Consider the following 27,694-nt stretch of genomic DNA (forward strand, 5'->3'; position numbering starts at 1 on the left):
TGGTCCACTCTCATAGCTATACTCCCTGAATTCCAGATTAGTAGAGGTCCCAGGACCCCCAATCAAACACCCGTGTAGGAGAGCCTGTGCTTCTCTCTCAGCCTAGAACCCTGGGCTTGATTGAGATTCCTTGATATTTTTGACCTCACACCAGGGTTTCCAGCTGCTAAATTCAGATGCCTTTTCCTCTTGGGGATCTAGCACACACCCTTCCTCTTTCTTCAGGCTGCCTCTCCAACTTCCCGTCCTGATAGCACAGAAATATGGTCTCCAGCCTCTACCCTCCTAGACTGAGCCGATGTCCCCTAGAATCCTCTGTCCTACGTGGCCTTCCCTGTAGGAACACCTGCAGAGGATGGTCCTCCCATCTCCCCCCATTGGCCCTAGGGTTGGCTATATGCCCACCCAGCTCTGTGCCGGTCAGCCTGGAGAGGGCATTTGTATCCATTCTTCTTGCTTTTCCTACCTTACACACATCTCAAGGCATCAGTGGTGTGAGGCTATTTATATGAGTCAGCATCTTCCTGACCCTTTGTTCCACATTCCTGACCCCTCCCAATGAGTACCCCACGTGTCTTCAGTCGGGAAGGGAGAGACCACCACCCCACTGCCAATACTTGGCCCTGTGAGCATCAGATCTCAAGACTTCAGTCTCAGACCCTAGATTCTTGCTTTTCTTTTCCTTGCTTCTAGATGCTTTGTTCCTGACCCTCTGTCTAGCCCACATGCCACCTCTCCCCTGTCTCAGTTCATCTCCTTCCCACCCTAGCTAAACTTCCCCTAAAGAAGGAAACAGCTGCCTCCCAGGCCCTCTCCAATTCTTTGAGCCACTTTGAACTAAGCTGGTCTGGAACCTTCAAACTTTGAGTGCTGGGATGGTAGGTGTGAGCCCCAACCCAGCATTCTCTAGGGCTTTCTTTTTGAATTTGCCATGACCACTTGACTATCCTACTCATCTGTCCAGCTGCCTCTGAGGACTCTGTTCATGACCTGGGCAGTACCTGCCACCTCTCTGACCTCTCACTTCCAGTTGTTTCCACCCTTCCCACCCCACCACTCCACCCCTTAACCCCAGCCCTGTCCTTTACTTAATACTGTCTCCCATCTTGGTCAACCTTGCAGATTTCATCCTTACATTTAGCAGTGGTGACCTTTAGTTCTGAGTCTTAGTGGCTGGGTGGTCCCTCTCCAGGCTTTGGTGTGGTGTGTGTGTGTGTGTGTGTGTGTGTGTGTGTGAACACACATGTGTGTGCATGTGTGCAAGCCCCTCACTTGCAGGGAGCCAGAGAGGATGGGAGAGACAGACCCTGTTCAACACATGTTCTTGCTGCCTGGCAGACGGTGGTCAGTGCAGTGAGGGATGGAGAAACAAAGTGGTCCACAATCCAGGCAGCTCTGTAGGATGTCCCTTGGGTGTATAACTCAGTCTTCAAACCAAACTCCACGATGCCTCTTTAAGCTGACTTTGCTTCTGCAGCTGGCTTCAAAAACCTGACTCAAAGTCTGGTCAGCTTAAATGTTCTTGATGCTACTCTGCACACAGTAGGTACTCAAGAAAGACTTTTGAGTGAGGAAGACAGTCATTCAAGGACTGCCTGGGCTGTATAATGAGACCCTGTCTCAAATAACCAAACCTAGAACAAAAACTCCAGATCCAGAAGTTTGCGCTGGAACTCTATCCATTTGTTCACTTCCCACCCTGGACTGGCGTTCCTAGCACACTTCTCTAACCTCCCTGTAACCTGTTTGCACTATTAAGTTTGTTTGTTTTTGAGACAGGGTTTCACTGTGTAGCCCTGGCTGGCCTGGAACTTGCTTTGTAAACCAGGCTGGCCTTGAACTCAGAGATCAATGCCTCTGGAGTGCTGGGATTAAAGGCTTGGGCTGCCTCTTCAGTAACCCTTAACCTAATGCTGTGAAGGTTTATTCTCTTCTGACTGGGTGTTTGAAGACCCATTTCTCCTAATCAGATAACTTCTGCTAGTGTCCAGCACATAGTAGGCATTCAGTAAATGATTATGAAAGAACTGAATGAATGCCTGGCAGGGTGCCTGCCACACCCTCAATACTGAGTTACTTGGATGTGTGAATGAACTGGCTCTGAGAATTTACTGAATGTAAGTAAACCCAGCTTGCCCCTGGCCCTAAGCCAGCTCCTTCTGAGCCCCTCCTCAGTGAGATGCTAACACCCAGGAGTTTTAGCTGCTGAGCCATTGGCATGGGACACAGCCGGAAGGCTGAGACTTAAGCAAGCAGCTGAGTGCAATTAGAAAATGAGATGTCATGGAGGAAAAGGATTAAACTTACCACTGCTTGGAAGCATAGGCTTGGAGCGTTCTCACGTGTAACTGCTACCCAGTGTGCCCCCTTGCAGACCTTCACAGTGAGCTGCAGACACACTGACTCGCTCCTGGGCCACCCGGAAATGCCATAATCAGTACCGTCCTGCAAGCCCTGGACCCTTAGGGGTTGCTACACTTGGGGCTGCTATACTGGGTAGCAGGGGCTCCTTGTTTGCAGGTGCTTCCAGATGGCACAACAGGTGGGCTACCTACCTGCTCCTCTTAAATCCTTTCCCCTTGTCCTTCCCACAGGCTGCCCGGCACCCAGAACAGGTTGCTGAGCCCCGGGCCATGGTCCCTTCTCGCAGGACGTGGAACTTGGGAGCCACGCCTTCACTGCGGGGCCTGTGGAGAGTGGGCCGGGTCCAGGAGCCCAAGCCTGGGATGGCTCGCCCCGCCCCAGCCAGCCCGGCCGCCCGCCCTTTCCCACACACCGGCCAGGGGAGGTTGAGAACTGGTGAGTCCGCATTTTTAGAATGCCTCTTCATTTCCCTTCCTTCCTCCAGATCCCAGAGATGAGACTGAGGTTTCTCGCGGTTCCTAAACTCAGTCAGAGCTGTCAGGTAATTACAGGGTAGCCAGCAGCTCAGAGCCGGCTGGGCGTGGAGCACAGCGCAGTGTAGCGTCATCGGGTGCTCCTTCTCTGCGTCCAGCTTGGGAGGAGGAGAAGGCTGGGGCCGGTTAAACTTTAACAGTCCATAGCACGGGCGGCATCAGCTACCTTCCCGCCAGCCGAACCAGGTCAGGGGCTCTGAGATCTCACTTGGGTGCTCTCTAATGTCAGCTGGAGGCCGGTAAACAAGGTAGGTGAAGCAGCTGACCTCCTGGGTGCCCTGCTCAGCACAGACACCTGATTCTGCCAGGCTGCCCTGGTCAGGAGTGAGGAGTGAACGCAGGCTGCTCAGTGTTACCCAGCAGACTTTGGGTGCCAGGCCCTGGGTTTTAGGTGTCAGGCAGCCAATGAGGCTTTCAAAGTGATGCTACCAGCAGGTCTATAACGAGAGGGTCCGGAGCCTGGACCACTGCTGTACCCTAGGGAACTGTCAACAGTCAGCTTTCTGGGTCATGTCCCAGGTGCTGAGACTGTCAAGGAGCCAGCAGCTCCTCTGTTCTGGGCAGGGGTTGGGTGTGGGGGCGAGGAGCTGCCTTGACCCTTTCCCCCAGCTCTGTGTGGGCAGGTAGGCAGGGTGCCCTGGTAGTGTGGGAAAGCAGGGTCATCCAGGAGAACTGCCTTCAGGGGCTTGCACCTTTTCTCTCCTGACCTATCTGAGAAGTGTTCAGATTACCAGCCTGGCCCTCTTGGCCATGAGACCATGGGGTCTGAGCCCAATAGAACACAGAAGAAGGGATACACTGAGGCTCAGAGAAGGCTGGTAACAAATGCCTGTTGTTACCCTTTCTAACTGTAACACGTTCACTCTGCCAGTGATAGCCAGGCAATGCTTTGAAGCTCCCCAAGCTTCTGTGATTGCCAGGGCTGGCCACCCCCTTATACCCAGAGAGCCTTCCGGCAGAGCAGGGGCTCTGCAGGTTAGTCAGAGCTGCTTGTTTGAAAGGGGCAAAGGATGGTCTCTATAAGGTTGTCCCCAAGGTATGAGTGTAATAGAGATGAGTTTGGCTTTTCTTGGAAAACAAAACTTTTCACCTTGGAAAACTCACTGAATTCATCTCTCTCTCTCTCTCTCTCTTTCTGTGTGTGTGTGTGTGTGTGTGTGTGTGTATATGAAATGAGTACAGTGATTTTAGAAATTTCTAGCCGCTATAAACTTAAGCTAAAGGTCCAGTGAAACCCAAGTGTGTCAGACAGGCACAGGCTTGGCACCTCAGAGTTTCAGTCAACAAGCACACCCCAGCCCCCTTCATATCCCTCACTAGTCTTATCTCCATCCTGAGAGGGATTGTCAGCCAGGGTTGCTTGGCACATGGGGTCTGAATACTAGCCCTAGGTGTTAACTATTGAGGGTCTTGAGTTTTCTGTTTGTCAGACAAGGACGATTTCCTCCACCTCCCTGGGTGGTTGTGATGGCAGTCGATATCTTAATGGCTAGTAGCTGTGGATCCTTGCTGTGCCTAAATCCTCTTTGATCCTCAACATGGGGTTATCCCCCCCCCCCTTTAAATACAGGGCCTTACTATGGCTGCCTGGAACTTGCTTTGTAGACCAGGCTAGCTTTGAACTTAACAGAAATCTGCCTGCCTCTGCCTTCTGTGTGCTGGGATTAAAAGCATGTGCTTGGTGAAAAGGCTTCCATTTATTGATTTAAAATTCTTATATTTTAGTTTTAATTACATTATGTGTATTTATCTGAGTATAGTTAAATGCACATGATGCAGGTACCTACAGAGTTCAAAAGTATTAGATCCCTTGGAGCTGGACCTATAGGCAGTTGTGAACCATCCAGTATAGACAGGTACTGGAACAAAACTCCAGTCCTTTGCAAGAACAGTATGTGCTCTGTGGCTGAGCATTTTGACAGTGAGGCCAGTACTGTTTCCTACCTTTGGCTAGGTTGGGTGGGTGGGTGGTGTCCTGCCCCAATAGAGGCCCCAGAGGATGCAGTTAGCTGTTCCTGGGTACACTAGGGACCAAGTCACCCAGTGTGGGTTTGGTCTTAATGAAGGCAAGGGAGAAATTGCCACCTAGAGGCAGCCTGAGTAATAAAGCTGTGACTTGGCTCAGTGTCTTGGCTTTTTCTTGCCTCTGTAGAGCAGCTGATGAACAAGTGTGGACCCCAAAAGTCACTGTGGCAACTGGGGAGCCCCTAGTAGGGTCTTGGGTACCCTTCAGGAAATAGTCTCAGGGTCCCTTTTGGTAAGAGAATCAGATAGTCCCAACCTGCCCCTACCTGTGCTCCTGTGTGGAAAGAGCCTGTGAGGTCACATGAGCCTGCTGGCCACACCTGGGCAGGCTGAAGGGGGCAAAGCTGAACTCAGCTCCCTTTGGGCGGTGGTCTTTGTCCAGCAGCCAAGTATGTCATCTCACCGGCCTGTCTGTCCTGGAACAGGGCGTGGAAAAGACACCCTAACTGGTGGTGAGGAAGACTCAAGTGCCCGGACTGCGGCTCGCCCGACCCTGGCACAGTGTCGGGCCCTCAGTGTGGACTGGCCTGGCCCTAGGAGTCCGCATAGACTCTACCTGACAGTTCAGGTAAGAATGGGCCATCAGATGCAGGGTGAGGGTGAGTATGGCCAGTGTGCTGGCTCCTCTGAGCTCTAGCAGGTGGGTCTGGTAGGGAGAAGAGCTGGGGACCTTCCAGGCTAACTGGTCACAGCTGAGAGCCTACATGAATGCAATAGGGTTCATCTCAGCTTATCTCAGGGATTATCTCTTAGGAGGTGACAGGAGCTTTTCAGCCACACCCTGGCTAAGGTGGGAAGTGAGGCCTTTGCTAAGATGTGCAGAGCTGGAGGAGATATTGGGAAAACAAGCCAGTTTGGGGGAGCTGTTTATTTCTTTGTAGACAATGCCTGTGTTCCCTTGTTTGAAGAATCAAAGGGAACTCCAGGCTGGGTATGGTGCATACCTTTAATCCTAAAGGAGACAGAGATTTTCTGTCTGAGCTTGAGCCCAGCCTGGTCTACAGAGCAAGTTTAAGACCAACCAGGGAAACAGAGAGACTGTCTCACAAAAGGGGGATAAAAGAATCCAAAGGAAGACGGTGGGGGATGGGGAGATTCTTTTCCTCTGCAGTTGTCTTTGACTTTCAAAAAGCATACTCACTATATATGGGGGGAGGGAGGGACTTTGATTGTAGAAATAATACAAAGAGTTAGTGGCTTTTATTCAATGCCATTTTGGAACACAGGCATTAAATCTCATGTCTCAACAGAAAGATACTGCTTTGTATTGGTAGAATATTATTTTAAGGTGTGTAACTTTTGTTTATGCTGCATTTGTTTAACTCTGTGAATCTGTGATCCTTTGCCTGTCTAAAACACCTGATGGTCCTAATATAGAGCTTAACAGCCAATAGCGAGGCAGCAGCAAGGATAGGCAGGGCTCGCAGGCAAAGAGGATAAATAGGAGAAGCAAGGCAGAAGAGGAAAGAGAGAATAAGGAGGGGACAGCCACCCAGCCAGCCACGGAGTAGGAAAGATAGAAGCCCAGAGGGAAAAGGTAGATGGGATAATTTAAGAAAAACTGACTAGCAATAAGCCAAGCTAAGGCCGGGCATTCAAAAGAATAAGGCTCCATGTGTGATTTACTTGGGAGCTGGGTGGAGGGACCCCTCAAAAGCCAAAAGAGTAAAAACCCATTTCAAACAACAGTTTTGTGTGGATTTTATAGCTGAGGGCATGGAGGCTCAAAGCTCAGAGAGGTTAACTAACTTGCTGCTGGCCACACAGTAAGTAGGCTGAGATCTGAACTCCTGAACACAATTAAACTTGATTACAATGGTATAAAGAGGTGTAAAATGTGGCGGTGGTGCATGCCTTTAATACCAGCACTCAGGGGGTGGAGGAGAGTGTATCTCTTGAGTTTGAGTCCAGCTTGGTCTACAAAGCAAATTCGAGGACAGCCAAGGCTACGAACAGAAACTTTGTCTCACCCCTCTCCCCCCAAACTCCCCCAGAACCCAAACGGTGTAAAGAATTCACAGTACAATTCCTAGAAGCTGTATGCCGCTCATGTCTTTCTATAAGTCCATTATGAAAGGTTCATCTTCACAGTTTTCTTACTTGTACCGCCATTAGTTACATGGTTTTTATATTTTCTTTTACAAATTCTATAATGTACTGTTTTCCTCACAGTCATCTTGGAGACTTCTTCATATACACCGATCATAGAGAACCACCTCCATTCTCTTAACCACTGCATAATATTCTACTTGAGACTTTATTGTGGTGAGATATCCACCCTGCCTGCACCTGATGCACTGACCATGCCCATTGGGGCATGGAAACAGGTGCAGGCATGACCTGGGGGAACTAGGTGTGGAGTCCCCGACCCCAGCTCGCTCTCTTACTTCATGGTTAGAGACAGAGAGCATCGGGAGGCATCCTTGGGATGGGTACTATAATTGGACTGTGTTATGGTTTAGCATCAGAGCACTGGCCTGGCATACATGAGGCCTTCGGTTCATCCCATCACCACCAAATGACAATGCTGGTGATGGTAAAATCCTCTGTATCTGCCCTGGGTATTATTTCTGACGACAGTGAGCTCCTTTGATGTTCAAGCAGTTATGACATTAATATTTTACACTTATTTGTGTTTGTGGGGGTGGGTGAGGTGCATGGGTATGGGTTAGAGGACAACTTGTGGGGGTTGGCTCTCCTTCCATTGGGGATGGGAACTCAGGGCATCAAGTGCCTTCATCCATTGAGTCATCTGGCTGGCCCACTCCACCTTAGTTTGTTATTTGCTTTGTTTAGAGATTGGATCTCACTATTTAACCCTATCTGGCCTTAAACTCAGAGATCTACCAACTCAGTCTCCTAAGTGCTAGAATTAAAGGCATGTGCCAACATACCCAGCTGTATTAGTTTGGCATGGCATTTGTTTGGTTTTAGATTTATTTTTATGTTTGACTGTTTGCCTACACACACACACACACACACACACACACACACACACATATGCACCATGTGCATACCTGGTTGTTACCTGCTGCCTGAGGATACCAGAAGGAATCAGATCCCTGTGACTACCATGTGGGTGCTGGGAACCGAATCCAGGTTTTCTATAAATCTTCAGACCCACAGACACTTAGGTCTAGAACTAGTTACCAACATGAATTACCATATAGGCGCTGGGAACACACCCTGGGTTCTCTACAAAAACAGCAAGTGCTCAGCCATATCTTTAGTGCCTATGTCTTAGTTTTGGTTTCTATAGATGCAACAAAACCATGACCAAAAAGCAAATTGGGGAGGACAGGGCTTATTTGGTTTACACTTTAGCATCATTGTTCATCACTGAAGGAAGCTAAGATAGGAATTCAAATAGGGCAGGATCCTGGAGACAGCTAATGCAGAGGCCTTGGAGGGGTCTGCTCACTGGCTTGCTTCCCAGGGCTTGCTCAGAGCATCTTCTTATAGAACCCAGTACCAGCAGCCCAGGAATGGCCCCACCTACCGAGGGCTGAGCCCTCTCCCATTGATCACTAAATGAGATTTTCTCAGCTGAGGTGCTTTCCTCTGATGGCTCTATAGCCTGTGTGAAGTTGACACACAAAACCACCCAATATAGCCTACATTAGTGTATTTTTTTAAGATTTATTTTTATTTTTATATGTGTGTTTTGCCGCATATATGTCTGTGTACCATGTATATGTCTGCTGCTTGTGGAGGCCAGAAGAGGGTATTAGGTCTTCTCAGACTGGAGTTACTGATGGTTGTGAGCCACCACATGGGTGTTGGGAATTGAACCTGGGTCCTCTGGAAGAACAGCCATGCTGTTACTTGCTGAGTGGTCTCTTCAGCCCTCCTGCATTAGTATTTTAATAATGTGCATTTGCTGAACAGATATTTATAGACTGGCTGCCTTATGCCAATTCATCTAGCACAGGTACAGGGATGCTGAGAAGGGAAATAGGGAAGATAGCCCAACAGCAGGTCATCAGTGACCTCAAATGCATGAATATCAACAGGAATACCAGGAATACAACTTCACAGGATGAAGTGCCATGGTAATCTGGGGGTGTTGCCCCGAGGACTCAAAATCCCTCCTGGCTTCTTTATATTTGTTAGATAGGGATTCCCTCTGTAGCCTCGGACGGTGTGGAACCCAATGGCAGATACTGTGGCCTCATGTTCTCACGTGCTGTGGTTATAGGCATAAGCCACCATGCCTGCCGTTTTCTTGCAGCTTCTATGGCCTCATGCACACACCCTGCCCCTTTGAGTGGCTGCTGTGCATAGCTGGGATGAAGCAAGTGCAGATGGTGGTCAGGATGGGTACAGGGGAAACACCTACCTTGAGCTGTCCTTCTGGCAGCTGCAGCCCTGGGCCACTGGTCTGGGCAGGACCCCACCAGGGGCGATGGCGCTTCAGATACAGCCCATGTTTCATCATGTTTCTTCATTCCTGTGAGATTCTTCGGGAAGCTAAGCCGACAATACTTTTGTCCTTTGTGAGGTCTGAGAGGAGAGCGGGGACTGGCGAGACAACAGTTAAAGAAACCAGAGGGAAGTTAAATCGGGAGGCTGTGGCGAGGAGCTGCAGCTCAGCTGGGTGGTGGCCCTGTTCTTGAGCTTTGATTATGGGGTGCTGGGCTGTGGCTGCTATGGAGGCCTGGGCTCAGCAGTTCTGCTGACTCTCCACTCAGAAGCTGATAGCCATTGGCTTCCAAGTTCATACCCTTCCTGCCCCGGCTGAACTTGGCCATGTTTATGGGTATGGATGTGTGCCAAAGTGTGTCCCTAGCACAGTGAAGCAACCTGCAGGTCACAGACTCAGTCACTCCAGCCTTGATCCAGCAACTAAAGCCTGAGCTGTACCCCCAGAGGCAGTGCAGAAATTCCCAGCCCCTGGGGACATCTGTCCTTCCTGTGCTTCGACCAGCAGCCCAGAAATAGGGTAACCTTTGCTCCTGTGTGAAGGCAAATGGAAACTTCCAGCTGCTGCCATCCCTGCCACCCTCACCTTCCCCAACCTGCTTGAGATGGTGTGGCAGTTGGTTGGAGGGTGGGGACAAAATTAAACTGAGTAGAATTTTCCTAAATATGAAGATGAGGGAGAAAGAGGCCAGGGTCATGGCTGAGCAGGCACCTGCCCAGCCTTCTTTTACTTTTGCAGCTCTTTTGTTGCTCCAAGTGAAAGCATGGAGACTGGAAATATTATAAAGCCACCATTGCTACCTATGTGGCACTTATTGTACACCAGGCACCTTCGGTGTGCTTTACTTGTGGCTGCCATTGGTTTGCCCGCCAGCACAAGCGGGCAGAGGTTAGTGCTTCTAGATTGAGACTGTGGAGGGAAACAGAGGGAGGGTGCAGAATTTGTTCACAGCCACACAGCACACAGGTGACATGCTGTCTCACTGGGCTTTGCCCTCCCTGTACGGAGCATTAAAAAAAAAATGTATGTGGCACTTGGCCTAGGGTGTTGGCAGAAACCTTAAATCCCCAGTAGTGAGGAGGCAGAGGCAGATAGATCTCTGTAAGATCCAGGCAGCCAGGGCTACAGAATGCGACCATCTATATATACAAAAAAGAGTAACCCTGTGTTAAAGGTAAAAGCTGCTTCCCAGATGCCTCCGTGGACACAAACCAAATTGTGTTTATAAGGTGAAAAATTCAAACCTCAGACGTCTCCAGAATGACCGGGAAGGCCCTGTCTGCTCATCGCCTTGCCTTTTCCCCTGTGTTCTCCAAGTTTAAATTGCTTTTGTTTCCACCTCAGTGGGTGTCTGTGTGAGCACACCCACACTGAGCACACACCGAGCCTGTGAGATCTCCAGTCCGTTTTCACTTGTATCTTGTGTATGTCCCTTTCCCACACTGTTCTGACCCTTGCTCGGTGTCATTCTCTGTGAGCTATATATAGGGGATATCTCTGAACGAAGCACCCCTTTCCTGCCCCTGCTCCAGCCCAGCTACCTTTGCCTCAGTCCCTGACCAGCACATGGGGTCACACTGTCCCTGGATAGCCTCATGGGACAAAGCCTGAAGGAGGCAGGGTAATCCTTCTCCTGGTCAGGTGGACTCATGTGCAGCCTCCTCGTCCTGGGAGTGTCATCCTGAGGTGGAAGGCTGTCTGCCAGGGTGTTGCAGCAGATGAAACTACAGGGGAGCTGCCCCATACACAAGCCTGATGTGTTGCCTGTGATGATGAGGCTTGGTGTGAGCCAGCTGCTCGCATGCTGATGACCCCTGCCCCACGGAGCCTGCAGGGATAGATAGCACCAGCTTGGCCAGGGGACCATAGAGTCTTCAAATCTTTTTTTTTTTTTTTTTTTTTTTATACAGCGTAGAGACTGGTTACTGTGGGGGGTCCAAGAATAAACTACCGCCAGCTTCCTGTGGGGTGTTAGTCTGGCTTCCTCAGACCCAGGCAGTCTTCTTTGTCCACAACTCCATGGTGGAGGCAAGCTGCTGGGCCTAGGACCTGAGTGTTCACCATCCCAGGGCGAGGGTCCCTCCTCAGCACAGTCCCCTTCACCAGAGGATTCTGGTTGTGTCTTGGCAGCAGGCCCTGCAGGACAAGGGGTGCCAGAGCAAGAGTCAGGGGACGAAAGAAGACAAGCTCCTGAAGAGGCAGGCGCCGGCCCCCAAGCGGGACCGGGAGGCCCCAGAAGCTGGTGGCACCATGAATGTAGAAAACACAGGTAAAGGAGGTCAGCCCCACCATTGGCACACCTGGCTGAGCTGAGTGGGGTCCCAGCTGTCTGGGACTCAGCTCCACAGCTGGAGGTGGCTCAACCAGTCTGGCCACCTGACATGAGACCCTAGACAGCCTCCTCCAGATCCAGATCCAGCGACAGCCACGTGTCTGTCTTCTTTCTTGTCCTGCCCCTTGTCCCAGGGCCACCAGGGCTCCACCCAGTGATAAGAGACCTTGGCCACTGGAGGCTGGGGTTTGGTTTCCCTTTTTTTTTGTCTTTTCCAAGCACCCATCTAAAGCAGGGCCCAGGAGCAGCCTCCCAGACGCCACTGGTGCCTGCCGCAGAGGCCTGGCTGTGTCTTTCTGGTCAGAGGATCTAAAGGGCAGGGATTTGTTCCCTTCCTTCAAGCTGAGAAAACAACTTATGGTTCCATTATCCTGGGCTCACTATGGCACCCAGAGCTGACTGGTTTTAGAAGGTTCTCCAGGCCCTTTTGCGGCCCTCTGGGTTTTCCTTAGTAAGTTCAGGCCAGCGATCACAGAAATAGATCCTCCTAGGAGGCAGCCTCCGGGCAAGGCCAGCAGTGTGAGGGAAAGGTGCTGCTTTTCCCAGAGTTTCCGTGTCTGGACTCACTGCAGTTAGAGAAGGGAGGGAGAAGACTCCCTCCTCTGAGTCTGGCCCAGTGCCTTCTCTGCATGCGATCTGGTCCACCAGGCTCAGGGCTCACATAGGCTCAGACTAGGCAGTGGGCAGCCAGGGTTTCAGAATGGCCACCATCTGGGTGGGATAGGCCCAGAGGAGGAAGGCTGGGTCCTGCCAGCAACGAGGACTGGCACAGTAACTGATCCCTGGGCTCTGTTAGGTGGTAGCTCCCTCAGCACAGGGCTTGTTCTCCTCAGGTACCCTGGGACCTCACCTCTCCTCCCTCCTTCCACTCTCAGACCTCCTTTAGCTTCTTCCAGAGTGTCCTTCCACTGCCCACAACTCTGCAGGCTCCACTCAATTCCTGGCCCCTATGCAACACAGGGTACCACACAGGTCTGCCAAGGCCTGTGACAGTCACTCACACCCATGCTACCTATGGGATCCTAGCTCCTTTCCCAGGCTGCTCATTGTAACCATTTCACACAGGAAGAGCCTGCAGGGTCCTCCCATGTGACTCAAGAGGCAAGACCAGCTCTCAGCCGAGCCCAGCACATTTTGTCGTACACCAATGCAGTCTGTAGCCATGCTGATCACATGCCACCCGTGGTAGCCCCGTGTGCTGGCCTAGAAGCATCGGGCTGCCCTTACTAACTCTAGAATAGATCACAGAGGCTGGGCCAGCGCTGTGTGACTTTCATGCTGTGTCACATGCAGAGCCACACAGCCGAGGCCACTGGCCAAGCATAGATTGTCCAGCCCCAGCTCTCTGGCAGAAGGGATACCAGCCCCAGCCATGGGAGCAGAACCCTTTACCCAGCAGCCCAGCAGCTGCTGCTCTGGGGCTTTGCAGAACTGTAGTCAGGGTGCCCTTGGTGTGGGGGTCAGGCACAGGGAGGCCCCCCACCTTTGGAAAAGCCAGAAGCAAAGGCCTCGTCCAAGTAAAAATCTCACCAGCCCTCTTCACTCCCAGACACTTTGCAGGGCCCCACTTGGGCTGCTGAGGGGAGAAGGCAAGTCCTTGTCTTGTCCCCTGGAATGCTGCTGGCTCCTCACTTCCTAGGCCGTGCTCCTCTTCATTGCTTTGGGCCATTGATCATGGCTCCTGATGCTGTCCTATCGCCCATTCTGATGACAGCACAGTGGAAGGTGTGGTGCAGGGAGGACTCAGGTCGAGGCCTTGGTATTTGTCCTTTCTGGTGCCTGTCTGGTCCCACATGCAGCCATTGACCTAAGAGTGTGCCTGGTTGCCCCTGCCGGTGCCCACTGCCCACAGAGCAGCCGGGAAAGCCCCATACTCTGCTGTGCATTTGAGAGGCTGTGACTCAGCAAGAAGAGCCATTTCTGAGTGAGTCTCTGTTCTTTCCCAGTGGAAGTTGCTTGGAGACTGGCCACTGAGAGGCACTAACCCTGTAGGCCTGGAACGTACCACTTTGAGGGGATTCAGTAAAAACTGGTTTCCTAAGTCTTGGTTTAGGCAGTTCTGTCCCCAGAAGCCACTAACTACTGACACGACTTCCTCAAGGCAGATTTGGAGTTCCCTGACAAACCCACTTTGCTGTAGCCTTTAGACCTCCTCCTAGCCCCACCCACTTGCACCCTCTTCCCACTGATGGCTGCATCCCTCCTCCAGGCGGCCTCCACTGTCCTGCTGATCAGCCACTACTTTGCTTGTAGGTGGGCGGCTCTTTGGCATCGGGAGGTGCTCAAGCCTGTCGGGGTCACCAGGCCCAGACCCCGTGGTACATAGGACGGTGGAGGCCATGTCCCAGCTTCAGGAGGAGCTGGTGGTCCTTCGGGAAAGGCTGGCCCTCCACGACAGTGACCAGCAAGCCACAACTACCCAGCTGCAGAACCAGGTACCTGGGGACGCAGGGATGAGGAGAGGCCACTGCCCACTATGGAGGTCAGAGGACATTGTCAGGGTACCGGGACCCCACCAGGAATCAGGTGGTGACATTCTTCTGGTTTGGGAAGATGCTACAGGGTGAGGAGGTTCAAACTCAGGTTGTCTTGCTTGGCAACAAGTGTCTTTAGCACCTGAGCATCTTCCCAAAGAAAACATTTCCCCCTCTAATTGGGGAAAGCTACTTGCTTATTGGGGGGGCACTGGAAGTGAAGTGCCCAGCCCTTCTGGAGTCCTGAAAGCCCCACCTTAAGGAAGATCTTCAACCCACCCTCAGGCCTCAGATGACTTGGGAATTCAAAATGGTTTCTAGCCTTTGCTCAGGTTTTATCTGTGATCCTTTTGATTCTGTTTATAAAAAATGTTCTCCAGGGATGGTTCCTGAAGCTCTGTACCTATGAGCTGCTCTATGTAGGGTCCAATCCCTGGGAGACATGACCAAACTCCTGGGCCTGGAGTCTGGAGCAAACCCTGACTCTGGCCGTACTCATTAGTCCTGTGGCCCAGGGCTAGGTAGCTGCCAGTCTGTACCTCAGTTTCTTCCCTGTAAACGCTCTTGACAAGGGAACTTGATGTGCAGCTCCTTGCTGCTCTGTGCCCCACATCATGGGGCAGGTTGGGCCATGGAAACACATCTGTCTGAGGCTGTGTTGGCCATAGGAGCATTGACTGTTCTCTGAACTCCATCTTCTGATTTGTAGCCATCTGGCTTTGTGCTTATCAGATGGTCAGTCACGAGCATGGGCAAGACATTGATGATGAACTATAAAGTGTAGTGCCCCGTGGAGTTTCTCTGGCCTCTTGTCTCTCTGAGCCCCACATTGGGTTCATTGTTTTGTGTTGTTGGCTGGCTTGGGTTTTGTTTTTGTTTTTGTTTTTTTTTTCTGAGATAAGCTCTTGATCTAGCCCGGTGTGCCCTGGAACTCCATAGTGGGTAGTGCCTACCTTCTGGGCACTGTGAATAGGACTGCTATCAAAAACCATGTACAGCTGTCCCTTAAAGTGCCTGCTTTCAGTTCTTGGGTATATATGCCCAGAATTGCAATTACTGAGTCATGCAGGGTTCCATTATTTCTTTTCTTCTTTTTGGACAGGATCTCACTATGTAGCTCTGGTTGGCCTGGAACTCCCTATGTAGACTAGGTTAGCCTCAAACTCTGAAACTGATGGAGAGCTAGTTCTCTCTGCTTTGCAAGTGCTGAGGTTAAAGTTGTGTGCTACTCAAGCTGTTGACCTTAAAGTGACCTCCTGCTTTCTGCCCCTCTGTGCACTCTGTAAACCACATACCGGACTCAATTTATTATAATTACCATTATACTTCTTTTCTCTTAAAGTGTTTTGCTAAGTAACCCTAGCAGCCTGGAACTCACTATTTAGACCAGTGTGGCCTTGAACTCATAACAATAATCCTGTCTCTGCTTCCTGAGACAGGTGTGCACCCCAGGCCTAACTCAGCTTTTATTTTTTATTTTATTTTTTTGAGGATCCACTGGTTTCCACAGTGGCTGCACCCTTTCCCTTCCCATGTCCACCCACAGTACCCAGGGTTCTGGTGTCTCTGTATCTTCACTGATACTTATTTCATAGCCATTCTGGTGGGTGTGTGGTGGTGTCCCAATCCAGGTTCTTTGATGTTTGTTAAGTTGTAGAAGTTCTTTACTTCATCTGGTATTAATCTTTTCTCAGGTAACTGATTTGCACATTTCCCTCCCACTCGATGGTTACATTTCACTCTGCTTTTGGTGTCTTTTGTTTCATGGATGATAACCTGAAGCTCTCTACCTGTGATTTCTTTTTTAATGTTTTAGTTTTATTTTTTTTAATGTGTGTTTTGCCTGCACGGGGTCACATACATGCAGTACCTGCTGCAGCCAGAAGAGGGCATCAGATTCCCCTGTAACTGAATGTATACTTCCTGGTTGCCAGGAATCAAACTTGGGTCTTTTGGAAGAGCAGCCGTTGTTTAATTTCTGCATCATCTCTCCAACTCTTCTTTCTACTAGTTATTTTTGTTAAGCTGTAGAAGTACAAAAGTTAATTTTTGTAAAGACCACTTAGCTATTTTTTTTTCCTTATACAGTTCATGTTTTGGGGACCATATCAAAATATCACTGCCAAATTCAGTGTTATGAAGTTTTTCTATATATTTTCTTCTAAGAGTTTTATTATGTAATTTCTTGTGTTTCGATCTTTGGTCCACTCGCTACCCATTTTGTATACTATTCTATGGTATGTGGGCAAGGGCCCAGCTTCATTATTTAACATGTGGCGAACCACTTTGCAACCCCAAGTTGTAAAAAAAGATTGTTCTTTGCCATTGCATGGTCTTGGCATGCCTGTCAAAAATCACTAGGACATGTGTGTGAGGTTTATTCTGGACTCCCTAGTCTTTCCTGTTGTCTTTCTGTCTGTCTTTCTGCCCCACTGCTTTGATTGCTGTTGTATTTAAATCAAGCACAGACTCCACCTTCATTTTCCTTGAGCAAGACTTCTCTGTTGCCCGGTGGTGATGGCACACACCTTTAATCCCAGCACTCGGGAGGCAGAGGTAGGCAAATTCTCTGTGAGTTCAAGGCCAGCCTGGTCTACAGAGTAAGTGAGTTCTAGAACAGGCTCCAAAGCAATACAGAGAAACCCTGTCTGGAAAAACCAAAAAAGAAAAGAAAAAAAAAAAAAAAGAAAAAGAAAAGAGTTCTCTGTTTGGTGTTGTTTGAATTCACATATTAATTTTTGGATGGATTTTTAAAAAATGTCTTTAGAAAATGCTGTTAGGTTTTTGGTAGGAATTATCTTGGCTCTTTAGATTTCTCTGGATATTGTTGGAACCCTGTTTATTGAGTCAACCCACGACTACAAGACACTTTCTCTTTTCTGCCGCCTTTAATCTCCTTCAGCAACTCTGGTAGTCTTTGTTACATATTCTTACCAGTTTGTGTGTGCACATGCTGGTACATGTGAGCCTGCAGGTGCACGCACTTGTGTGCATGGGTAGAGGCTGACATGGAGTGTCTCCTCTATGGCTCTCCTTAGTTTTTGAGATAAAGTCTCTCACTGAGCCTGGAGCTCATCATTTCAGCTACACTAGCTAGACTGGTGGCTGATGAGCCCCTGGGAACTGTCTGTCTGTCCCTGTCCTTCCTTCCTGCCAGCACTCTAGTTGCAGGTATGTGCTGCCATGCCTGGATTTTAAAAAAATGTCTCTTAATCTTTTATTTTTATGTGGAAGGTGTTCTGCCTACACGTGTGTCTATGCACCACATTCATGAAGTGCTCTTGGAGGCCAAAAATGGGTGTCAGATGCCCCATGACTGCAGTTACATGTGGCTGTGAGCAGCAGTGTGGATGCTTGAAATTGAACTTAGATCCTCTGGATGAGCAGTCAGTGCTCTTAACCAGTGAGCCATCTCTCCAGCTCCAGGCCTAGCTTTTTACATGGATGGTGGGGGTCTGAACTAAGATCTGTGTGCTTGAGCAGCAGGCACTGTACCAGTGAGCCATCTCCCCAGCGCCTCTGGTTTAAATGTAGTATGAGTTTGTTCTTTCTTGATGCTACTGTAAGTGGAATGATTTTATTTTCTACTTTGAATAGTCTGTTGTTATAGCAACACAGCTGATTTTTGCATTGATTTCATATCCTGCAACTTTGCCGAAGCTAGTAGTTCTTACTGGTCTGATTTTAAGATCACATCACTTGCCAGTTTTAAATCTCAATTTGCATGAAAGTCTCTCCTCCTCCTCTCCCCCCACCCCCCAGTGCTGGGGTTGAACCAAAAGCCTGTGTCTACTAGAAAAATGCTTAGCCACACCCCAGCCCTGGTCTTCTCTTTTGCTTCTGACATTGGAAGATGTGGTTCCCTTTGACATTTCCCCCTGGCAGCCTCTGCATGAAGTCATGTGGCAGTTCTGGTCTTTAGTGGGGTGAGCATCCATTAGCCCACTCTTGCCCAGTACTATGCTGATGGCTTCATGCTCTGTGCCAACTCCACCATCCACTGTGGTCCTCAAGGGCACTCCTACATCCAGCATCCATCTGCATTTACTAAGAACCAGCCTAGTGAAAGGCACTAGGAATGTAGCTCTGAGGGTCACTACAGATCTTATGCTAGCCCAGGTGAACATCCTTAATCTCCAAATCCTACATGCTCCAAAGTCCAAAAACCTGTATCAAACATGATGCCACACTCTGACAACTAAGCCTGAACCAAGTTTACTCCATGCATTAAAATATTATTAAAGTACTGTAAAATTTACTTCAGACTGTTGTATAAGGTACAAATGACACACAGGTAGGTGAACTTTACTTAGACCTGGGCCCTCTGCCTAAGATGTCTGATAAGCAAAACTTTAAAAATCCGAACTACAGAAAATTTCTGGTCCTGAACATTCAGCTGCTCAGTTTGTAGTAGAATACGTCATGTGCTGGACCTTGGCAAGCACACTGCACAGATTTCCTCATTTAGTCTTTGAGACCTTGATGAGGTCATCTCATAGTGCGGATGGGGAAGCAGAGAGGCACGGAGAGATGAAGGGACTGTCTGTGGTTACTCTTGTGAGCTGAAGTCTGGTTGGGTTTGAGATTCTGTGTCCTCAAATACTGTATGGCACTAGATACAGCTGTGTCAACCAGGCCAGGCCAGAGTCCTGGCTGGGAGTATGCTACGCAGAATGGGTGAGGTGGTTGTAGAGGGGTACTGCCTTGATCCCCCTAGGGGCTCCAGGTGAAATACCAGCTCAGCAAGGCTCTGTAGAACCCTAGGCAGAGCCTCTTTTTTGCCTCGAGATAGATGCTGACCATGCTGCCTGGGCATGGTGGGAGGTATAGAGGTAATCACTGGGTTGGGAGCAGACAGCTGAGAAAATGCAGACCTGAGTGGGTACCACACCTCTACCCAGCTGCTTCTGCCGTGGTAAATGTGGGTTTGTGTCAGGTTAGTAGACAGACAGGCCCCACTCACTCTGACCCCTGCCTCAGTTTCTCTAGCTCAGTGGTTCTCAACCTTCCGAGAGCTGCGACCGTTGTGTTGTGGTGACCCTCAGCCATAAAATTGTTTATGTTGCTACTTCATAACTGAAATTTTCTACTGTTAGGAATTGTAAAGTAAATATTTTTGGAGATAGAGGTTTGTCAAAGGGATTAGGATTCACAAGTGGAGAGCAGCTGCTCTGGCTGATAACCTTAGGTGGGAGGGGCTGTTCCCAAGGCCAGGCCAGGCCAATGCTCCTGCCTCCTCTCACTCCTCTGTTCCCAGCTCTGACTCAAGGTTTATGCACACTGCCCTCTGCTGTTGAAAGGCACTGAGCACCTATCTGCTTTCTGCTTGGCCTTTGAAATCCTCCCCTCATAAGCGCACAGCTGTGCCAGCTGTGTGTGAGTAGGGGTGGCACAGGCTTGCAGGGCGTGGTACTTTGCTCTCTGCTCTTCCTGTTCCCGTCTTCCATCCAGTTTTCTGGGCATTTCATTTGTTTCAGGCACTTGCTTAATCTGGCCTCAAGCCCTCTTGAAGCAGAGCCTCCCTCCAAGTGCAGGCAGGGACTTTCTCCTGACAGCAGTTCTAACTGCCTTGCCCCAGCCAGGTGCAGCTGGTTCTGGGCTGGGGGCAGAGTCAAGAAGGAATTAGTGGATTGTGCCTGATGGGTGACAATGGAAGATGCCCTTCAGACCAGGAGAGTTAGGTTCACCCGCTCTGCTTCCTAAAATGAGCTCACATGTAACTTAGTGTCTGATATCTCCTTGTCATCAAGTCTTTCCTGTCATACCCACCTCCTGTGTCTCCTTGTTTGTCCCAGCAGAGCCCCATTGTGATGCAAGAAGGAGCTAGGCTGTAGACAGGCCAGAGGTCCTAACTCCCAGGAAGCATTGCCAGCCCCCACGTTCCCTACAGCAGGGCTGAGAGCCCAGCATCAGCCAGCATTGGAAACAGCCAAGGTCAGAACTGCAGCCCTAGGTGAGGCAATACAGAGAGGTAGAAAGTAGATCCTCTTATTGTAGGGTGAGGGAAATACAAGAGAAACTCATACACTTAACACCTGACTGGAAATCATTTAGACTCAATCAGCTGTGTTACTATAGCCTGGAGGGCCCCACTCCTTCATACTATCCACACAGGTTTTCCTTTGATAAAGACACCAGTAAGCTGCCAAAGGCAGAGTTGTCGAAAAAGACTGGAAAGACCCCTCTGGTCAGAGATGCTACACACCAAGTCCACTCTGGGCTTGTGGGGCCAAACACAGTAGGTCCGGGAGACACAGCTGTGAGGTAGTCCTTCAGACTTTGCCCTCGGAACACCGATGAGCAAGCAAGCACTAGCTCTGCAACTGCCTTGCAGACAAATGGCACAGTTGATCTAGCTGTTCCCCAAAGGCAGGACTTCAGACCAGCGCAGCTTGCTGGCTGCCTAACTCTGCCTGTGGCCAAAGGGCACACATGTGCACGAACTGGGTTCTCAGCCCCATAAGGGCAGTGGTAGCAGGTAGAGAAATGGCATGGGCTTTGCTTTCCTGCTGGGTCCATGGCTGGGAGTGCCCCTAGTAAGGAACTTATAAGGTAGGGACAGAGGTAAGTTTTCTCAAGTCTTAGCTTTTAGGTCACCTGCTTATCTGCTGGAGGTATGGGCAGCCTGCCTGGGCATTATAGTCATCCCTCAGTGGGGTCTCAAGCCACCAAGGGTTAACCTGCACTGGCCTGCTGGGTCTACAGCAGAAGTGGAGAAGGATCTCAGGGTCCTCTTCCTCTTGACCAGAGAAGCTAGCTTGCCCAGCTAGCCACTCTGTGCAGGCATAGGGAACAGTGACCTCTGAGGCTGCAGCTACCCCGAGCCTTGTTTCATCTGAGATTTTACACATCCAAACATCCAGACCCCACCCCAGCCATCTTTGAGACAGTGTCTTACTATGTAGCCCTGGTTGGCCTAGAACTTGCTTTGTAGACAGACTGACCTCAAACTCATAGAGTTCCCTCTGGGATTAAACATGTACACCACTACACTCAGTATTAGCCTCTCTTGTGAGGTAAGTTTTGAGGTATTAGGTATGATTTCCCATCAAACAGGGACCACATTGGAGATGTTTCTCCTCTGGGTGGTTGTTAGGTATCCAGTTCCGTATCTGTGTGTGTGTGTGTTGGGGGTCACCTGCCTTATCTGCCTGATGACTATAGGCAATATTTCCCTTCACCTCAATTAGTAATCAGAGCCTAGTACTTTTGTGACCAAGCTGTATAGACCTCCTAACCCAGCACAGTCCATCTGACTCTTGCCACACCGTTTCTAAAGTAACACAGTTACCCAGAATGTTGTGAGGAGAAACCCAACATGCTCTGGCAAATTCTGTTGCCAGGTCTTTTGGCCGTCATGTCTGTCCCCTGGGGAGGGCTCCTGGGGTAGACGAATGTGGGATCAGGGTCTAGGGCCTGCAGGGAGGGTAGCCAGTTGGGGGCTCTCTGAGGAAGGGTCACTGTCCTAGGATTTTTATTCAAGGCATTGTCACCACAGAGGTTTCTCCTCACTGGCCCATGTTCACTCCCACCTTCTTGGTCATAGTTCTTCAAGGGCCTGGACATGGCCTTGCTACAGAAAACACAGTTTCACAGGCTGAATCACTAGAAATTACCCAAGGTGGACAATGCTTTGGGACTGGGCAATGCTGAGCCCAGGGATTATACTGTTCATGTAACTTCAGAATCCTCTTAAAGCTGGAGAGTATTATTATTATTATTATTATTATTATTATTACAGATAAGTAGGCAGACCCAGGGCTTCTGGAGGGGTCTGTGCCAGTTGAAGGGTCAGGAAGACCTCTCCAGGCCTTCCTGAAGAGCCGTGGCTGGCCATTCTTATAGGGAGTAGGCACCGTAGGCCATTGGAAACGGGGCAGCTTACTAGAGTTCCAGGCACGGCCTGGTGCTTGAACATAACCTGAGGCCCTGGGGTCAGAGGGGCCACACTGGGCAGAAGGCCTGGGTGTGGGCTGGTGATGAGGACTTAGGTTCACAATGCTCTTGGCTTTGTGCCCACAGGTGGAGAACCTAAAGGAAAAGCTCATTAGCCAGGCCCAGGAAGTGAGCAGACTACGATCAGAACTGGTGAGGCCCCTAGCTTCATCTTGGGGGGAGGGGGCTGGATGCCAAGCTGAGGAGCCCACCTTGGGGTGTGGCTGTCTGAGTCCCCATGCCTCACCTGAGCTTTATGTTGCCTTGTCTCAAAGATTTGTCACTTCTCACCACAGAGCAGGGGGCTGGATCTCATTCGCTGACGTAGAATGGGAGTGTGAACTCCGTGCATTAATGTGACTCTGTGTTACTTTCACACTCAGGAAAATAGGCTGAGCGGAGCAGGGAGCATGCCTGCCTTGCCTTGCTGGCCTCCTTTTCTGCCTTTCTCTTCCTCCTGAGCCCCTGGCCTCTTCCTTTCCCTGCCTATCTCCTCCCAGGGCTCCTCTCTTCCTCTGTTCTCTTAGCTTCATCTCACCTCTTCTGGTGGGCCCGGCTCTCCACAGGGCGGCACCGACGTGGAGAAGCACCGGGACAGGCTGATGGTGGAGAATGAGCAGCTGAGGCAGGAGCTGAGGCGCTGTGAAGGAGAGCTGCAGGAGCTTCGGGCACAACCGCTGGTGCCCTGTGAGGGCTGTGAGCACAGCCAGGTAAGCTGACAGGCCACCTCCGCCCTGGGTCAGTGGGCTCAGCTGCTGGACATGGCCCTGGTCCTATCCTGGCTGCCTTGACTACCTGCAGGAGAGCAGCCAGCTCCGTGACAAGCTGTCCCAGCTGCAGTTGGAAGTGGCTGAGAACAAAGGCATGCTGTCAGAGCTGAACCTGGAGGTGCAGCAGAAGACCGACCGGCTAGCCGAGGTAGAGCTGCGCCTCAAGGACTGCTTGGCTGAGAAAGCACAGGAGGAGGAACGGCTCAGCCGGCGCCTGCGTGATAGCAATGAGACTATCGCCAGTCTGAGGGCCCAGACCCCACCGGTTAAGGTGAGTTGTACTGCCTGGGCCCAGAGCAGGGCTTGCCCTTAAAAGGGCCTTGTCCCAGTGAATAGCCTGGTGTGCACGGCTGAAGGGCTCCTTCCAGCCTCATGCTTTGGTTTGTCCCTTCCTCACTCGCTGCCGGGGCAGGCGCTGTGAAGGTGCTCCCGGCGTGCTAGGCACAAGTGTCCTTCTTGTCAGTTTGTACCCACCTGGGCTCAGTCCGGCTTCCCACTGGCTCACTTCAGGAAGATGATAGCAGGCCCTTCAACATCCTGCGGAACCAAAACCTTTCAACTCCTGGAGGTTCTGTTTTACCAGCAGCTGCTGTTGGGATGGTCAGCTGTGCCTACTGATGCCCTGGGCCCTGCCCTGCCCTTCCCTCTCTCCGCAGTATGTCATCAAGACAGTGGAGGTGGAGTCATCCAAGACCAAGCAGGCCCTCAGTGAGTCCCAGACCCGGAACCAGCACCTGCAGGAGCAAGTGGCCATGCAGCGGCAGGTGCTTAAAGAGATGGAGCAGCAGCTGCAGAATTCTCACCAACTGACAGTACAGCTGCGGGCTCAGGTGTGCAGGCCAAGAGGGGACTCCCCACACAGACTTGGGATCCAGTTTCTCCTGTCCCCTGGCCGTGTGGTCATCTATAACACCAGCTGGTCACAGAAGCCGCTTCACAGTGGGGACACAGGAATAGTCATAAGGGCTGTCCCTGGCAGCCCACAGGCATGCTGGGTAGTTCTTGCTGCTGTGCATGTTGCTACTCTTCCAATCTCCTGAGCACATGTGCTTTGGGGACACGTGGCCTATCACCATTATGTGCACACACCAGCTGGAGCTGGGACTAGACTAGTACAGGGAGGTGATGCCTGTACAGACTCTCAGCCCTGTGGGGGAAAGAAAGCAGGCCAATCCATCCCTTACGCCAGCCGGGCATATGTCAATGCCCCGGAGAGAGGGGGCTTCCTCCCCACACTTGCCCTTCCCTTTTTCACACCCCCTCCTGAACCTTTTCCTGGCCTGGCCATCAGATTGCCATGTATGAGGCGGAGCTGGAGCGGGCACACGGGCAGATGCTGGAGGAGATGCAGTCCCTGGAGGAGGATAAGAACCGGGCCATTGAGGAGGCCTTCGCACGGGCCCAGGTGGAGATGAAGGCAGTACACGAGAACCTGGCAGGTGAGCCTGAAGCCGCATCTGCCCGTCCCCACGCCTCTGCCTCCAAGCCCAGATGTCTAACACTTTTGCCCCATAGGAGTCAGGACCAACCTGCTAACACTGCAGCCTGCACTGAGGACCCTCACCAATGACTATAATGGGCTCAAGAGGCAGGTGCGGGGCTTCCCTCTTCTGCTGCAGGAGGCTCTCAGAAGCGTCAAAGCTGAGGTGAGCAAGCCCAGTAGAAGTTAGCTGGGAGAGGCCAGTCACCTTTATTCAGAGTCCTACACAACTGCCTTGGTCCCAAAAGGCATCCTTCTCATGGCTTTCATCCATGCCACAGTATCCTTATACCTATTGTGTCTGTTTCTTTGTCTTTGAGACGGGGTCTTGCTACCTGGCCCAGGCTGACCATGACTCCATATTTTCCTGCCTCAGCTTCCTGAGTGTTGTAATGACTGGCATCTGCCACCATGCCTTGGCTCGCTATATTTGTTTATTCTTTCTTGCTATGCTAAGGATTGAGCCTAGGGCGTCACACCTGGTAGGCACACACTCTCCCGCCAAGCTTCATCCCTAGGTGCTCTGTTTTGTTTTTTGAAAGCCATCCTCACACAGTGCGAGAATAGCCAGTGTCTCTTAGGTGCCGTTGCCATCTCAAGTTCCTATGACAGCTCTGCAGAGACAGATGTGTTCTGGGGAAAGGAAATTGGTTCTTTAAATAATTATGTTAGTAATACATGGATGTGGTGACGAATCAAACCCAGGACATACTGAACATGTTCTAGCTCCTTGGAACAGTTAGATTTGAGAGCAGCTGCATCTCGCTATTGCCAGGTGCTCAAGTTCCAGGTCTGTGCTTAGTCTTTGCCTAGAGCTCAGTTTTTGTTGTCTGTAAAATGGGGGTGCTGGCTGTATCTCCTCAGGGATTATTGGGAAAGGTTAGTCTGCTGTGATGTTGAGCAGGTGAGGGTAACGCTGTCAGCCAGGTGGCCAGTGAAGGGAAGCCAACAGAGCCCGGCCTCTAATGGCAGTGTGCATGCTCCCCAGATTGGCCAGGCCATTGAGGAGGTTAACAGCAACAACCAGGAGCTGCTGCGCAAGTACCGCCGGGAGCTGCAGCTACGCAAGAAATGCCACAATGAGCTGGTGCGGCTGAAGGGTGAGTATTCTTGGCTGCATGACAGTTAGTTACTCTTAGAGCTGTACTCGCTGCTGCGGAGGATTCAGGGGCCCGGAAAAGTCAGGAAACCTGAAGACACACACCTAGTAAATAGCCCATCTTGGATTTGAACTTGATTGTCTTGAAAGTTCCTTGCCCATGGAGGGCTCCTCCCAGGCCTGGGGGATGTGGTAGGTCACTGTGCAGTAGGGCACTTGTTTCAGGTTGGGGCTTCTCTGATCTCTCCCTGGAGATCTAGGCAGCACCTGATCTGTGCCAGATGCTGTTGCAGACACTTGGGAGTCAGCTGTGTCCCCAGACCACAGCCCTCAACCATGCTCATGTTGACTGGGAGAAGAGACAGTGATTATCAGTCACCCAGAGAAACCTAGTGTCCCATGACCAGGACTGGGAACATACGTATAGTTGTCCTACTGTCCGTGCCCACTGGGTACCAGCTGCCCTTGTCTTGCCTTGTCCTTTTCTTCCCCATCTGGTACACCCAAGTCCTGCCTAGCATTCCCTATGCCCCTTTAGATTAATAAAATAAATCCCGTGGGTCATGGAGTCCAAGCTCTTCCTTGAATAGATGAGGAAAGTCAAGTCCACAGAGAGACTGTTGCAGTGCCTGAGCCACAAGGTAAAGCTCCCCCAATTTGTCTGCTCAGGAACAAAATGTGCTAAGTGAATTCATACAATAGTTTGAGTGATTAATAAAAAGTTGTTCCTGGGACTTTGCATAAAAGGTGGGACCCTTGGACCACTTATCCACCTGGGATTGCAGTCTGGTTTTGATTCACTCCATCACTCCATCTTCACCTATTCTAGGAAACATCCGGGTGATTGCACGAGTCCGGCCAGTCACCAAGGAGGATGGGGAAGGACCCGAGGCAACCAATGCTGTGACCTTTGATCCAGATGACGACTCTATCATCCACCTGCTACACAAGGGCAAGCCTGTGTCCTTCGAGCTGGACAAGGTCTTCTCCCCATGGGCCTCACAGCAGGATGTGAGTGTGGCTCCATGGGCAGGGCATTTGCAGGGACATGGAAGGAGCAGCAGAGGAAAGGACAGAAACACAAGGACAGGGGTCAAGGCTAGGTGAAAACAAAACAAAACAAAAATAACCTAAGAGTAGAGGGGCATACATCGCTTCCATCTGGAAGGAGGAGGGTAGGAAGGTAGACTTGAAGGTCTTAGGGAGACCCACACAGATCCTGCCTTGCCCAGGGACCATGGCTCTGCTCATCCCATGGCTCCTTCCACCTCAAGGCCTCACTCATCAGCTATTAGATCTGGGGTGGCCTCCCCTGCCCTGAGTTCCTTTCTTGTAACAGTACCAGGGGACTTTCTGGAACTTCACACTGTCCCTGGCCTCCCCAGTGCCAAGGCGGAGCAACATGAACACCATGGTCATAGCTTCACAATCCTCTCTGCTCAGAGACCCTTCTAGGATTGTCAGGCAGGCCCAAGCCAGAAAATGTGCTAGGTATATGCTATCATCCGCCTTGGTTTGATCAAGTCTTCCCTGAGATTGAACAAGCTGGGATTGGGCCCAAACCCTGTGCTGGAGATAGTGGATAAATTCTCTACAGTGATGTGGTTCTTACTGACAGAGACAGTGGCTGGGAGGTGGCTGAAGTTGGAACAGCACTGGAAGCCCCTTGGTTTTTGCCCTATATCCCCCAGGTGTTTCAAGAGGTTCAGGCCCTCATTACCTCTTGCATCGATGGCTTCAATGTCTGCATCTTTGCTTATGGCCAGACAGGCGCTGGCAAGACATATACCATGGAGGTAAGTGTTTGCCCAGAGGGGAGGGGCTTAGGAACCTAACGTCCTTCCATGATCTCTGGGTTTTTTAGAGATCACCCTGGGCTGCTGTTCCTTGCATTGGCTCCAGGACTGCTAAACAGTATCTTCTTCCCAGGGGCCTGCACCATAGGCATGCATGTCTCCAGGAGGTGGGGCAGACCAGCAGAGGAGTCTTGGCTTAGGTCAGAGGCCAGGCCTTCTTCCTTGCATGTAGTCCCTGAGCTCTTTCCTGTAGTGTGGCTGCCTCAGACAGGGCCTGAGGATTCCCAGGATATTGAGATGGAGGAGGAGTGGTGTAGCCCTCAGAGAGTTCCTGGGCCATGGGAGAGACCGGCTGCCTATGTGACTATGGTTGTGGGAAGCTGGGCTGTCAGAGAAGGACTTCATCCATCCATGGCATGTGTCCAGAGCAGGCCTTGTGAGCAAAGACTGGGGGGCATTAAAG

The 27,694-nt window shown here is 50.8% G+C and overlaps 1 protein-coding gene across 10 annotated transcripts in view; it reads left to right on the forward strand.

Moving 5' to 3' along the window:
* Positions 1 to 27,694, forward strand: part of Kifc3 (kinesin family member C3) — an 87,564-nt gene that overhangs the window by 54,264 nt on the left and 5,606 nt on the right. For 4 of the 10 annotated variants that reach the window (XM_051201937.1, XM_051201935.1, XM_051201939.1 and 1 more), the window contains exons 2-14: positions 2,595 to 2,799; positions 5,348 to 5,490; positions 11,476 to 11,614; positions 13,931 to 14,112; positions 22,174 to 22,239; positions 22,653 to 22,796; positions 22,888 to 23,127; positions 23,513 to 23,686; positions 24,148 to 24,295; positions 24,372 to 24,502; positions 25,325 to 25,436; positions 26,265 to 26,446; positions 27,127 to 27,231. In XM_051201937.1, the coding sequence (XP_051057894.1) occupies positions 2,595 to 2,799; positions 5,348 to 5,490; positions 11,476 to 11,614; positions 13,931 to 14,112; positions 22,174 to 22,239; positions 22,653 to 22,796; positions 22,888 to 23,127; positions 23,513 to 23,686; positions 24,148 to 24,295; positions 24,372 to 24,502; positions 25,325 to 25,436; positions 26,265 to 26,446; positions 27,127 to 27,231 (1,971 nt within the window). Of the gene's footprint in view, positions 1 to 2,594; positions 2,800 to 2,886; positions 2,906 to 2,963; positions 3,146 to 5,347; positions 5,491 to 11,475; positions 11,615 to 13,930; positions 14,113 to 22,173; positions 22,240 to 22,652; positions 22,797 to 22,887; positions 23,128 to 23,512; positions 23,687 to 24,147; positions 24,296 to 24,371; positions 24,503 to 25,324; positions 25,437 to 26,264; positions 26,447 to 27,126; positions 27,232 to 27,694 lie in introns of those variants that run through there. The other 6 variants (XM_051201940.1, XM_051201945.1, XM_051201936.1 and 3 more) reach the window with 5 other exon arrangements.

The sequence above is a fragment of the Phodopus roborovskii genome, unplaced genomic scaffold (genome assembly GCF_943737965.1).
Source record: "Phodopus roborovskii unplaced genomic scaffold, PHOROB, whole genome shotgun sequence".
Classification (NCBI taxonomy): Eukaryota; Metazoa; Chordata; class Mammalia; order Rodentia; family Cricetidae; genus Phodopus; species Phodopus roborovskii.